General features: G+C 42.2%; 1 protein-coding gene across 1 annotated transcript in view; it reads left to right on the forward strand.

Annotated features, from left to right (window-relative positions):
- COL6A1 (collagen type VI alpha 1 chain) overlaps nucleotides 1-5,593 on the forward strand; it is a 69,528-nt gene extending 63,935 nt beyond the window's left edge. The window contains exons 32-35 of the mRNA XM_089680865.1: nucleotides 1,308-1,491; nucleotides 1,571-1,745; nucleotides 1,877-1,906; nucleotides 3,128-5,593. Of these exons, the coding sequence (XP_089536991.1) occupies nucleotides 1,308-1,491; nucleotides 1,571-1,745; nucleotides 1,877-1,906; nucleotides 3,128-3,738 (1,000 nt within the window). The 3' untranslated portion in view covers nucleotides 3,739-5,593. The remainder of the gene's footprint in view (nucleotides 1-1,307; nucleotides 1,492-1,570; nucleotides 1,746-1,876; nucleotides 1,907-3,127) is intronic.
- Nucleotides 5,594-13,991: the final 8,398 nt, after the last annotated feature.

A 13,991-nucleotide genomic window follows, 5' to 3' on the forward strand; every position in this document is an offset into this window, starting at 1 on the left:
GACAGCAGCTAACCAATTTATATTTTATATTTAAGTTTTGCACAATAAACATTGCTCGGGTACTTTTAAACTATACATACTAGATAGAACTACACATTAAAAGCTTTACTAGTCACTAAAATAACATAATTAATATACTGAATATAATCAGAACTGTATTCCATAAAATGAACTTGTGCTTTCATCACGCAGAGTAAAGCAACAAGATGATTTTAATACCATCCCTACCATCTGCACATACTTACCTTTACGGTGACCCCTCACCTCTCCATTCAGTCAGTGGAAGTGAAAACATTTTTTGAAATTGCAAAATTGCATTTTGAGTTGATGCTGTCTGTGTTTGCATGAACGTTTTCAAACATTTTAATTAATGAACCTTCTTAGAGCAGGCCTATAGTTGAAGACAGATGCCAAGTTGAAGACAAGATGCTCAGTCTTGCCCAGGGGCCTCATCTGGGGACACAACTGAATCAAAAGACTGGGAGCACAGGGCTGACCTTTTGTGAAGTCTCTGTGTTATGTGTAGACAATGTCACTCATGAAATGCAGAGAACATGACGTGTACAAACAACATCACCTTAGTAGTGGAAACTCTCTCTCCAGCTTCAAAAATGCTATTAATGTGGAGATAACAGCACTTGAGTGTAGCAGGGCTATACACTGGACAATGTAAGGCATATCCTTCTGAACATTTCTACTTAAAGTGTATGTGAAGTTCGCCTTGTAAGACAACCCATAGAGTTTAAAATAAAAATGAAAGTCAAAATGTTTATTTATATATTTTAAAAAAAGCATTACAAATATTTTTTTTTCTTTTTTTATAAGTGATCACACAACCTCTATACTCAGCTGCATAAGGGACTTGGAGAGGTGAGGGTGAGAGGGGTCAGCAACAGGCAGAGAAACAGAAATATACTAGTCTTTCCAGTGTCAGTACAAGTCTGAAAATGGAAGTACAGGCAAACTTGAGTTGAGCACAACTATTGAACTGACCACATTGGAATGGATAAACATCCATGCTTAGCACAGTCAGTTTGAAATAGGAAAGCAGGGGGACTGCCAGAATCACTAGCAATTTCACACAAAGGAGGAAATAGAAAGAGAACCGGAAACTTTTTTTTATAAACACATTGCACTTCAGACACATATCATGAATATGAAATGTTGCGGTAACAAACACTTTAATACAGATTTTTTTAATTCTAGTACTGCTCTAAACATAATATTTTCATGCTTTTATTCTGCTGTCATAGGAAGTGAGAATGATATTTCATATTGCTAAAATTTTGCATCATTTCTATTTGCAGGGCTGTTAAGAAATTGGGCTGGATAGCCGGTGGCACCTGGACTGGAGAGGCACTTGCTTTCACTAAAGATAACCTACTAAAGAGGTTTGCATCAGACAAGAGAGTAGCACTTGTCTTGACAGATGGCCACTCTGATATCCTGAGGGACAAGACACCACTGAACACATTGTGCGAGGTTGCACCGGTGAGTAGACCTCTGTGCTCACTGCACTTCTGACCATGCATTAATACATTAAAGCTCACATTTCTTGTCTCTTGGATAGGTTGTGTCTTTGGGAGTTGGAGACATCTTCCAGTCTGCTGCAAACCCTGATCAGCTGGGTGAGATTGCATGTGGAGGAACATCATACTCCCAAGGACTGTCTCTGCAGAAGGCCAATTATATGGAGCTGCTTGATGATGGCTTCTTGCAGAATTTGACTGCTCATATTTGTAAAGGTAACAATATTTTTCTAAGAAATGTATTTTAGTAAGGTTTGTGTTCCTAAGTATACTTTAATGCTTTATGTACATATCATTTGCCCTTTTAATTTGCTTCTTCTGATGTAAGTTTTTTTTTTCCCATGCAGATAAGAAGTGCCCCGATTATACTTGTGCCAGTGAGTATACTGCTTGTTCTGTCTACTATGCATGATGTTTTAGCTTGCAGGTACATGCTGTTCATTTAGAGATAAAGGCAATTAATTGAGCCACTTTTTGTTTCATCTTCTTTTTGGACCTCTTTATCATACCTATGTTCAATCACAGCCTGTCAGACAGATGGGACATCAGTTTTTGGGAACTATTTTTTGCAGCAGTATAAAAATAAGAGACATACATGTCCTAGAAAGGGCTTCTCACGAAAAAAAAGAAACATAATGACTACATTTGTATGATATATTATTATGAAGAATTCAGGTTTAATGTTCTGATAGTTGTTGAAGGTTAAGCTCATCCAAATTATATAGGGAGATGGCTTCTAACTTTTCCTAGCACTTTCCCCATCTACACTACACTGTAGCTTTTAAGATGCCAAGCAGAGGTATTTTAGTCCTCCTGCTGCAGACTTCATAATTTAAAATTAGATGGGAAATCTAGCAGCAGGAGTCAGACACCTTTGTAATGCCCACATGTGAGTATAGATGGTAACCAAGTGGGTGCACAAAAAAGTATAGGGAATAAGTGAATACATACACTCCTCCACCCCAAATGCCCATATAAACTCGGACTATTGCTTAGAAATGTACAGAACCTTTAAAGACATAACCCCTGTCAGAATTATTTTCATCATCCATGTCTCATTTCAGAGATATCCCTTCACTTAATGTCACATAGCCATACGAAATTAATGGAATCCCTTGGTAACCCCCAGGTCACCAGAACTAGTGTCCCCATTGGAAGATTTCCCCTCTAGGGAATACTTTTCTGGGAATAACCCAAAATTTAGGATTTTCTTTACTTTCACTTTCAATGAAAATGGTAAACAGGACATACAGAGAGGGTGAATCCCATTAACGTGGGCACAAACAGCAATAACATCTGACAGTGGTTCTAATCCCACTCCACGCTATCCAAAACATAAAAAAGTTTTTCCCTTTTAATTATACTTTAAGATTAATAAGAAGCAGTTAGGCAACAATTCTGCTCCAGCTGAGCAAATAAACAGGAAAACCCGTACTTCAAAAACTGGTAACGGTTACCAGCAAACATGTTTTATTTTCGGCAGTAAGGATAAGGACATAAGGACTAGCAAAAAAAAATTAGCCTTTTATTATTTTTGTGAATTTACTAACAGGTGAAATTATACACATGAATGACAAGCTGTCATTTTTTCTCTCCAGTATCATTTGATGTTCCTGCTGACATCACGCTACTTGTGGACAGCTCTGCAAGTGTTGGCACCCGAAACTTTGAAACAAGCAAAAGCTTTGTGAAGCGACTAGCACAGCGTTTCCTAGAGGCTAAAAGTCCTGCATTTGATTCTGTGAGACTATCTGTGGTACAGTATAGTGGTCGTACTGATCAGAGAGTTGAGGTGCAATTTGTTTCCAACTATACAGAAGCAGTGATTGGAATAGACAATATGAAGTTTATAAATGGAGGCACAGATGTGGCAGCAGCATTGCGTTCTGTCACAGAACTTTATCGTGAAGTTGGTGAACCAGGATCAACTAAGAAGGTACTGCTCTTCTCTGATGGAAACACACAAGTTGAGGAAACACTTCTACAGGCTGTACGAGATGCCCGGGCAGCTGGCCTTGAGATTTCAGTTCTGTCAATAGGAAACCGACCTCATGAGGACAATCTAAGAATACTGCTAACTGGTGCTCGTCCTGATTCCAAGATTGCCATAAATGAGAGGAGCCTATTCCGTGTTGCTGAATATCCTTCTCTACTCAGAGGTGTTTTGTTCAAGACCGTGAGCCGCCGAATGTCTCTCAAACCCCAGTAAACTAACAGCACCCCTACAGTTAACAAAACAGGCATGAGTTGTACCTCAGCCCCATGCACTGTGTTCTCAGAATATAATGGAGGGGTATGACTTACCCTGCAGATTGTTATTTTGTCTAGTCCATCAAAGCCCCTCTCATACCTTTTACTGGATTTTAAAATTACCTAAATTGTACATTCAACTCAACCTTCCATAAGAAATGTCTATATTTGTAATGCCTTTAATCCTTCTGGTCTAGAATATCTCAGGGTCCCTAGATGTTTAAAGAACAGTGTCATTGTAATATTGGTTCTAGCAGGTTTAATCTGCCAATTGGCAAACTCAACTTTTAAAGGGTATGAGAGGTGTCAATAAATTGTGTGTATAAATGATGTTACATGTATGTATACTGTAAATTCAGATATACACACAGCATCAAGTTTATTAAGAGGTTTACCTCTACTTGAGTTTTGCCCTAGAAACATTTCCCACATATTTCATTCTATACAAAATCACCCAGGGATAGCTTATGAAGTCTATATGCTTTAGACCAAAAACAATCAAAACATACTCTTAAAAAGGTACTTTGGGGTCATTGTCTATCAAATAAAATATAACAAAGCAGAAATATTTGCTTACATTAAATCCTGCAAAAACATTTAAAATCAGTCCCCGAGAATAGGTTAGGACATATAGAACATTGCTAGAATATATAGTACTTACATAGATAGAACCACTGCAACCTGATATTTTATGATTTCCAACTGTATATACAGCCATGTATGACCTAAAGATTGCGTATCTTGTGCACACGGTGCAGCAAGCCATGTTGGTAAAAGACAATGTTTAGTCCGTCAATTTAAAATTAATTAATGAGCATTTTTATGTATTGCACATTTTTTTGTTTCTTTTGTCAGTTCCATCATAGCTTTCTTGAATTTTGGTTCAGTCTACAAAATGGCAACCTACACTGCAGTTTGACTAGATAGGTGAGGGATGCTTAGAAAATTCAGTGGGGTGCTAAGAAGGTACACAGAAGAAGAAAATAGTTGGCAGATTAGAAAGCACTTTATATACAAAATAATAAGATATAGTGGTCAACACCAATTAGAAAATGAAGACTTAAGAAAAGAAATAAAATGTTATTTTTTTATTCAGATTTGGAATACTTCCATAGAAGAAGAGTTTGTGCAGGTTGAATGTTCCTAAATTTTCAAGCATTACAAAAATAAAATATTTCCACAAATCTCTTTACATTTAAATGTCTGCAGCATTTTATATAGACTTTCTTTGTACACAACTAGCCAAGTATGAGCTGCCCAAAGTTAGAAGTTGTTTACCTATTTCATGAAGACATAAAGTTAATACTTGAGAATTATGAGAAACCAAACCCCAAATAGAAGAGAATTTGCAGGAGTAAAAATAATGTTAATGCAGATATAAGCCACAAATTTAGACTATTAGATTCCATCAGACTCCAGGGAAACATGTAGAGCCCACTGACAGGGACCATTGTGTTTTTTATTTTTTTACTTTTGAAGAGAATTTAGCAATTTTTAGTTTTGATGATGCAGTCTTGAAAAACACATTTCTGCACTTCCATTGAAAATGTGTGCAAAAAGTTTGTCATGTTTGATACAAGCATGCTGGAAGTGCAAGGGTAAATCAGTGTTTTCTTATTGGTGCTATATTCAGGGAAAAGAAGCACATGTAGAGACTTATGACCTAGTTTGTCTTCATGTACAGGAAATCCTGTAATGCCATCAATGCTGGTACAGGAATGACAATAATACCTCCTGTGCAATACGGTTGTAAGGCCCCTCTCTTTTTCAATCTATGCTCACTCTGGTCTCTGAATAAAGGGTTTTACCACCTACGAGTCTGTGTTGTTAGTGTGTATTTTTCAAATATGCATGGATTTCATTAAAATAGCAGCTTGAACACCATCTTGATTTTATTACTCCCTTCCCCCTTTTTCCCTTTTATCTTCATTTTGATTCTCTAGACACTGTATTTATACCCACTCATATGTTAGCAATATAGAGTACTGAATGGGAATAATGTAGCTCCTGCTATAAATATAACCATTTGACAAATTAATTCTCTGGCTATATAGAAGTTAAGGCAAAATGCAGAAAGCTTTTACACAGATCATGGAGAGCTGGGTGTCCTAAAACAAACATTTGGAGGCTTGAGTATATCACTCCACTAGTTTCTTTGAAACAAGTACAGCTTACTACATATTGTGGTCATTAGACTTAATTATGTTTAACCATGATTGATAATTATGAATGCCATTGTAGAATTATTGTTAAAGTGCAACTGTAGTTTTGCAGAAAATAGTATGCTGTAAAACAATGGGTTAGAGCAGACAATCCCAACCAATTTGGAGGTTATAGGGAGTTTTGAAAGGATAACTTTACACTTCTCTCTTATGAATGCTCTCACTTATATTGTTAAAGTAATTCTAAATATTTCCCTTTTTTCAGCCATACATCCTAACAGATACATTTGACAAGGTACAACAAAGAATTCCCACTAAAAAAAAACAGCAGAAACATTTTCTTTTTCTTGCAGTCTCATTCATCAGTTTTTTGTGTGCTGCTCCCCCACACTTCCGGTTGAAGAGCACGCACTGTAAATCAAAGTCACACCAGGACTGTACTCAGAACTAAATGGGCCTTTAGTCATTGGGCCACTTCATATGTGTGCCCCATTAGCTGATGTGAGGATGCTGCCAGTGCTGACACACACAGGCAGTCCAAAAGAGACATCCTCAGGAGCCACTGTAAATCACTTCCCTTGTAGGTAGAAGAGAAGTGTGTGTTCTGTTTGTGGAGAAGGAGAGACGTACCTTTGGTTTGTTGTCCTCTCGGACTGCTTGGGCATATTGGCACAAGCAGCATTTTCACATAGGGCTGTAGTCCTCTTCTGGGAACACTCACAAATGTATGGCTTCAGCTGGTCTCCGTAGGACCCTGCAAGCCAAGGAGCCCCCATACAATGGAAATCAGTGGACAGTGTTCCAGGGGTAGTATGAAAAGAGAGGAAAGAATGCCATAAATTGCTGAAAAAGCAGAAGACAATGTAAGTGCAGCCCTCAGCATCCTGGAAAGTGACAAAAATTGATTTAATATCACTTTACATTTTGTTGATTGTTATTACTATACTGCTGAAGTTGAATTGTTGAATATGTTGGTATAATAGTGCTCAATTTCTGTCTTTCATACCTACGTATTCAGTAGGCTAATTTCCTGGCACTGACATGGCTGGTATGAAGAGAAAGTGGATGCCGAGAAGTAGAGCTGGACACTGACTGGTAGTGGGGAAATCATATTTTTCATGGGTATCCTTACTATAAAAGAAATGCTATATTATTATACAGGATTTATATAGCGCCAACAGTTTGCTCAGCGCTTTACAATAGAACGGGAGACAATACAGCAACAATACAGTTCAATACAAGAGGGAAAGGAGGGCCCTGCTCCTTGGAGCTTACAATTTAGGAGGGAGGGGCTAGTGGTACATAAGGTAGTAACTGTGGGGGATGGACTGGTAGGAAGAGTAGAAGATTCCATTATTAGCTGAGGGCAGGATAGGCTTCCCTGAAGAGAGAGGTTTTCAGAGATCACCTAAAAGTGAGTAGAGTAGGCGATAGTCTGATAAATTGGGGTAGAGAGTTCCAGAGTATGGGGGAAGCTCTGGAAAAGTCCTGGAGATGAGCATGGGAGGAGGAGACAAGGGAGCTAGAGAGCAGGAGGTCTTGCAAGGAGCAGAGAGTACGGTTTGGGTGATATTTAGAGACAAGATTGGTGATGTAATTTGGGGCAGAGTTATAAATGGCTTTATACATTATTGTTAATGTTTTGAATTTTATCATTTGGACAATGGGAAGTCAGTGAAGGGATTGGCAGAGAAGGGTGGCAGATACAGAACAGTTAGTAAGGTGGATAAGTCTGGATAAGCATTCATGATAGACTGAAGAGGGGATAGCCTGCGATTCAGTAGGTCAATGAGGAGGGAGTTGCTATACTCAAGGCGAGATATAACAAAGGAGTGAATAAGTTGCTTAGTGGTTTCCGTGGTTAGGAACGGGCGTATCTTGGAGATGTTGCGGAGGTGAAGTCTACAAGATTTGGACAGTGATTGGATTTGGGGGTGAAAGGACAGATGGGAGTCTAGGATTACACCTAGTACCCTGGCATGAGGGGAAAGACTGATGATTGTGTTATTGATCTTGATGGAGAAGTCAGGGGAGGGGTCACGGGCTGGGGGATTACTAAGAGCTCAGTTTTGGAAAGATTGAGTTTGAGGATGTGGAGTGACATCCATGCCGATATGTCGCTTAGTAGGTTAGTAATGCGAGAGGAGACTGAAGGGGTGAGGTGAGGGGTAGAAAGATAGATTTGTGTGTCATCAGCATAGAGGTGGTACTTAAAGCCATGGGAGTTTATCAAGTGACCAAGGGAGGAGGTGTAGATGGAGAAGAGAAGGGGTCCAAGGACAGAACCTTGAGGGACCCCTACAGAAAGGAGTGAAGAGGAAGAGACAGCGTTATAGGTAATGCTGAAGGAGCAATAGGTAGGAGGAGAACCAGGAGAGAGCAGAGTCTCTGAGACCAAGAGAGTGGAGTTTTTGAGGAGGAGGGGATGGTCAACTGTATCAAAAGCCGCAGAGAGGTCAAGTAGTAAGAGTACGGAGTAGTGGCCATTGGTTTTAGCAGTTAGTAGATCATTAATGAGTTTTAGTAGGGCAGTTTCAGTGGAGTGTAGTGAGCGAAAGCCAGACTGTAAAAGTGTAAGGGATTCCTGGGAAGACGAATTGCGATCGGAAATGCGCATGTACATAGGAATTCCCGCAGGAGAATTGCCGGTTGTGCGCATGCACGCAGAAATATGCGATCGCACACACGCACGGCGAAGATTGGCGCCAGACGGCCTATTTAAGGAGTGTCTCTGCTCATGTTCAGTGCTGACTGGTCTTCAGCTCCCCCGTGTCCTGCTTGTTCCTGTGCGATTCCTCTGTTACCGACCCGGCTTGTTCCTGACCTGACCCTCCTGATACTGGTTCCTGACTTCGGCTCTGCTCCTGACCTTGGCTTTTCCTTCTGATTCTGTACCGTTCTGCCCAACTGTTGATGACCCTGGCTATTCCATGACACTGCTCCTGTCTCTTGTCCTCACTACCTGCCTTGCTCTGGTGCACGCCTGGCAATCTACAAAACCTGTTCTGCCTACTACTACTGTGCCAAAATCAGAGGATCATCAGCCTTCCAAGGTCATCATCTGCAAGAGCTGCAAACAACAACCACTGGCGCTCTTGTCCCCCTGGTCCCTAGACTCCCTCTGTTCCAACTCCAGCGGGGTCAGGGCTAGTGACACAAGTGAGGCCGACCTCGTCATTTCAGTCTCCCATCAGGTATGTGACAGTACCAGTCAGCCAATGATGGAGTCTGAAAGGGAGGCCTCTCCATTGGGGGACATTTGCCAATCAGTATCTGCCTTGTTTAACTTGGTGCAAGATTTGCAGAGAAATTTTGAGCATCTGGATAATCAACTGCTAACCGAGTCTAATGACCCCACAGACACGGATCTCCCTGCAGCCTTAGATGCAACCACTCAAACAGAGCCCAGTGTGATCTTTGGAACCCCTTCCCTACCGGAACCTTTGTGAGCAACATGATCCGGATCTAACTTCGGTGGACTCTTTTCACAGCAATGGCACAAATCTATGCTGATCCTTTCCTGCGTCAAACCGCTGAATCTGCTTAACAAGCTACAGCAAGGCCAAAGGCCTGTGGAAGAATAAGTTACCGATTTCCGCATCTGGAGTTCTGATACTCAATGGAATGAGTCTGCTCTCCGCTACCAGTTCCGTCTTGGCCTTTCTGACACCCTGAAAGATGAGCTTGCCCAAGTGGGGGTACCAACCAGGCTGGAGAACCTGATAGACCTGACGATCCACATTGACCGTCGGATTTGGGAGAGACAGGATGAGAAAACTAACGGGGAGATTCTGATATGTTCAGAAATAGGGATCCCTGTGCCCTCTACGAATGCTGTTCCATCAGAGTTACCCATTAATCAAATAAAACATATTAATCCATCTAGGAGGAGCTTTTGGAGACCACAGTTGTCCGCTGCAGAACGTATTCGACGACAGAAGTTCAACCTCTGTCTCTACTGTGGTGACGCAGGTCATTATATAGTGACGAGTCCAATCAGACCTCATAAGCCCTCTCCCAACTGGTTTTATATGATGCATCCCCAAGGAACAAGCCAAATGCATCTCTCTTTCCATCTTCAACTACAACTGGCCGAAAGGATGATCACGGTCCCGGCCATTATAGACTCTGGCGCTTGTAGTTGTTTTATGGATATGAACTTCACTACCCAGAATAAGATTCTGCTCCATACCAAGGCACAAAAACTTGCACTTCATCTAGCAGATGGGTCCAGATATCTGTCTGGATATCATTACTTCCCTGATATTTCCAGTTATTCTCAGCATGCCCTGGCTAAGAGCACACAACCCAACCATCAATTGGTTGTCTGGAGAAATCCTCTTCCCTTCGAAATACTGTCTGAACCACTGTATTCCTAAAGAACCAAGTGCAGCAACCCCTCTTCTTAGTATTCACTCTGATCCCGAGGCCATGAAACTCGTTCCTGTTGTTTACCATGAGTATCTGGACGTATTTAATAAAAAGAGTGCCAATTCTCTTCCTCCTCATCGTTCCTATGATTGTCCGATTGAGCTCCTGCCCGGCGCCGAAATTCCTTTCGGACACATTTACTCCCTATCCGATGTAGAATTAGAGGTCCTCCGGGGTTATATTGATGAGAGTCTAGAAAAAGGATTTATTCGCCCTTCTACATCACCAGCAGGAGCTGGCATCTTCTTTGTTTAGAAGAAGGATCACACCCTCAGACTCTGTGTGGACTACCGTGACCTAAACAAGATAACGGTAAAAAATCGTTATCCCCTGCCTCTAATTCCTGAGTTATTCCAAAGGCTGCGAGGAGCATGTTTCTTCTCAAAACTGGATCTGAGGGACCCTTACATTCTGGTTAGAATCTGCAAAGGTGATGAATGGAAGACGGCTTTTCGAACCCGCTTTGTGCGTTTTGAATACCTGGTGATGCCTTTTGGTCTCTGTAATGCCCCAGCAACCTTCCAACACCTTGTAAACGATATATTTCGGGACTATTTGGATCTATTCATAATCGTTTACCTGGATGACATCTTAGTTTTCTCCAGTTCAATAGAAAGAAATCGGGATCATGTGAAGAAGACTCTGGATAGATTACGCCAACATCACCTTTACGCAAAAGCTGAAAAATGTGAATTTGGGAGACAGTCTATCCAGTTCCTTGGACTTGTGATCACCCTCGAGGGCATTTCTATGGACCCCCAAAAAGTTTCCTCTGTATTGGAGTGGCCTGTTCCAGGAGACAGGAAAGCAGTGCAGCGTTTCGTAGGATTTGCAAATTTCTACAGGAAATTTATCAAAAACTTAACTGGGATCATCGCACCAGTAACACAGCTCACCAGGCAACATATCCCCTTCAAGTGGACTCCCGAGGCCCAAGCAGCCTTTGAGCAATTAAAGACCTTGTTCACCTCCGCACCTATCCTGAAGCACCCAGATCCTGCTCTAGCCTTTGTCCTCGAAGTGGACGCTTCTGAGAATGCTGTAGGAGCCATCTTGTCACAAAGATAGGGACTCAAATCCCTTCTGCACCCTGTTGCATTTTTCTCCAGGAAGTTAAATGCCTCTGAAAGGAACTATGATGTGGGAGACAGAGAGCTGCTAGTCATCAAGGCAGCACTTGAGGAATGGCGCTACTTACTGGAGGGAGCATCCCATCCTATTCTCATCTTCACAGACCATAAGAACCTTGAATACCTGAAAACAGTAAAACGCCTAAGGCCACGACAAGCAAGATGGGCACTATTTTTCTCCCGCTTTGTCTTCCATTTGACATACCGTCCTGGATCAAAAAACAGTAAACCCGACGCACTCTCCCGTATGTTTCCCGACCCAATTGTACATTCTGAACCGGACACGATTTTGCCACCCAAGAATTTTTTACTGCTGCAGACAGACCTTGTAACACAAATAAGAGAAGTGGTGGATAATCATCCACCTTCCATAGATATGCATCTTCAGCTAAAGGACGATCTGTATTTTCATGAAGAACAAATCTTTGTGCCCAAAGAACTCAGGACTCTTATCCTCAAATGGTGTCAAGATCACCCCTTAGCAGGTCACTTCGGGTTTCACAAGACTTCAGATTTGGTCTCTTGCTCCTTCTGGTGGCCAAACTCAATAAAAGATTGCCAGGACTATGTGAGGTCTTGTACAGTTTGCCTTAGAAACAAGTCTGACAAAGCCAAGACCTGGGGCCTGTTGGAATCTTTGCTCGTACCGGAAAAACTTTGGAGTATGATCTCCATGGATTTTATTGTGGAACTTCCCCCATCAGAGGGATTCACCACTATTTTTGTAGTGGTTGACCGCCTATCAAACATGGACCACTTCATTCCCTTGAAATTGACTCCTTCCGCCACGGAACCTGCTTCTGCTTTTATCAAAGAGATCGTAAGATTACATGGCGTTCCTATTAATATTGTATCTGACCGAGGAGTACAATTTACATCCAAATTCTGGAAAGCTCTGTGTGAGGCATTAGAGATCGAATTACGCTTCTCCTCTGCATATCACCCACAAACAAATGGACAGACGGAAAGAACAAACCAAACTCTGGAACAATACCTCCAAGGCTTCTCCTCATATTCACAGGATGACTGGGTATCTCTCCTTCCGTTAGCGGAGTTCGCTTACAATAATTCCATTCACTCGGCTACCAAGCAATCCCCCTTTTACTCCAAATATGGATATCATCCCTCCTTCCTTCCGGAAATACCAGTGGAACCCGCTGTCCCGGCAGTACAAGAAAGGATGGAGTTCCTCAGGAGAAACAGTGAAATATTGCAGAAAACTATTTCCGAAGCTCAGGCGAGTAACAAAAATTTTTTGACAAAGGAAGGGGCAACTTAAAACTAAAACAAGGGGATAAAGTCTGGTTATCCACGGCAAATCTAAAATTGAATTGTCCTTTGAGAAAGCTTGGTCCAAGATACCTGGGACCATTTACTATCAAGAGAAAAGTTAACCCTGTAGCTTTCGAATTAAAACTACCTGCTAATATGAATATTCACCCAGTGTTCCATTGCTCCTTGCTAAAACCACATATTCCAAGGGGATTTCCCAATCGAGATCTGGAGGCGCCTGCTCCACTGCTGGTTGAAATAAATGAAGAATACGAGGTTGAGGCTATCTTGAATTGCAGGAAGAGGGGCGGACAAACCCAGTTTCTCATTAAATGGAAAGATTATGGACCAGAGGATAATTCCTGGGAATCATCCACTAATGTCCATGCCCCACGGATAGTTCAAGCCTACCTCCATCTTCACCCTGAAAAAACGAGCCCTAGTGGGCATCCGGAGGCTGCCCCTAAGGGGGGGCAATGTAAGGGATTTCCGGCAAGACGAATCACGATCGGAAATGCGCATGAGCATAGGAATTCCCGCAGGAGAATTGCCGGTTGTGCGCATGCACGCAGAAATGCGCGATCGCGCACGTGCACACACACTCGCACGTGCACATGCACAGCAAAGATTGGCGCCAGGCGGCCTATTTAAGGAGTGTCTCTGCTCATGTTCAGTGCTGACTGGTCTTCAGCTCCCCCGTGTCCTGCTTGTTCCTGTGCGATTCCTCTGTTACCGACCCGGCTTGTTCCTGACCTGACTCTGATTACTCTCCTGATACTGGTTCCGGACTTCGGCTCTGCTCCTGACCTCGGCTTTTCCTTCTGATTCTGTACTGTGCTGCCCGACTGTTCATGACCCTGGCTATTCCATGACACTGCTCCTGTCTCTTGTCCTCACTACCTGCCTTGCTCTGGTGCATGCCTGGCAATCTACAAAACCTGCTCTGCCTACTACTGCTGTGCCAAAATCAGAGGATCATCAGCCTTCCAAGGTCATCATCTGCAAGAGCTGCAAACAACAACCACTGGCGCTCTTGTCCCCCTGGTCCCTAGACTCCCTCTGTTCCAACTCCAGCGGGGTCAGGGCTAGTGACACAAGTGAGGCCGACCTCGTCATTTCAGTCTCCAATCAGGTACGTGACAAAAGGGTCAAGAAGGTTGTTGTCGGTGAGGTGGGAGCTCAGGTGATTGTAGACTAAGCGTTCTAGGAGTTTATAG

This window comes from Staurois parvus, unplaced genomic scaffold (assembly GCF_062004578.1).
Source record: "Staurois parvus isolate SC_StPar_1 unplaced genomic scaffold, SC_StPar_1.0 ptg000251l, whole genome shotgun sequence".
Lineage (NCBI taxonomy): Eukaryota > Metazoa > Chordata > Amphibia > Anura > Ranidae > Staurois > Staurois parvus.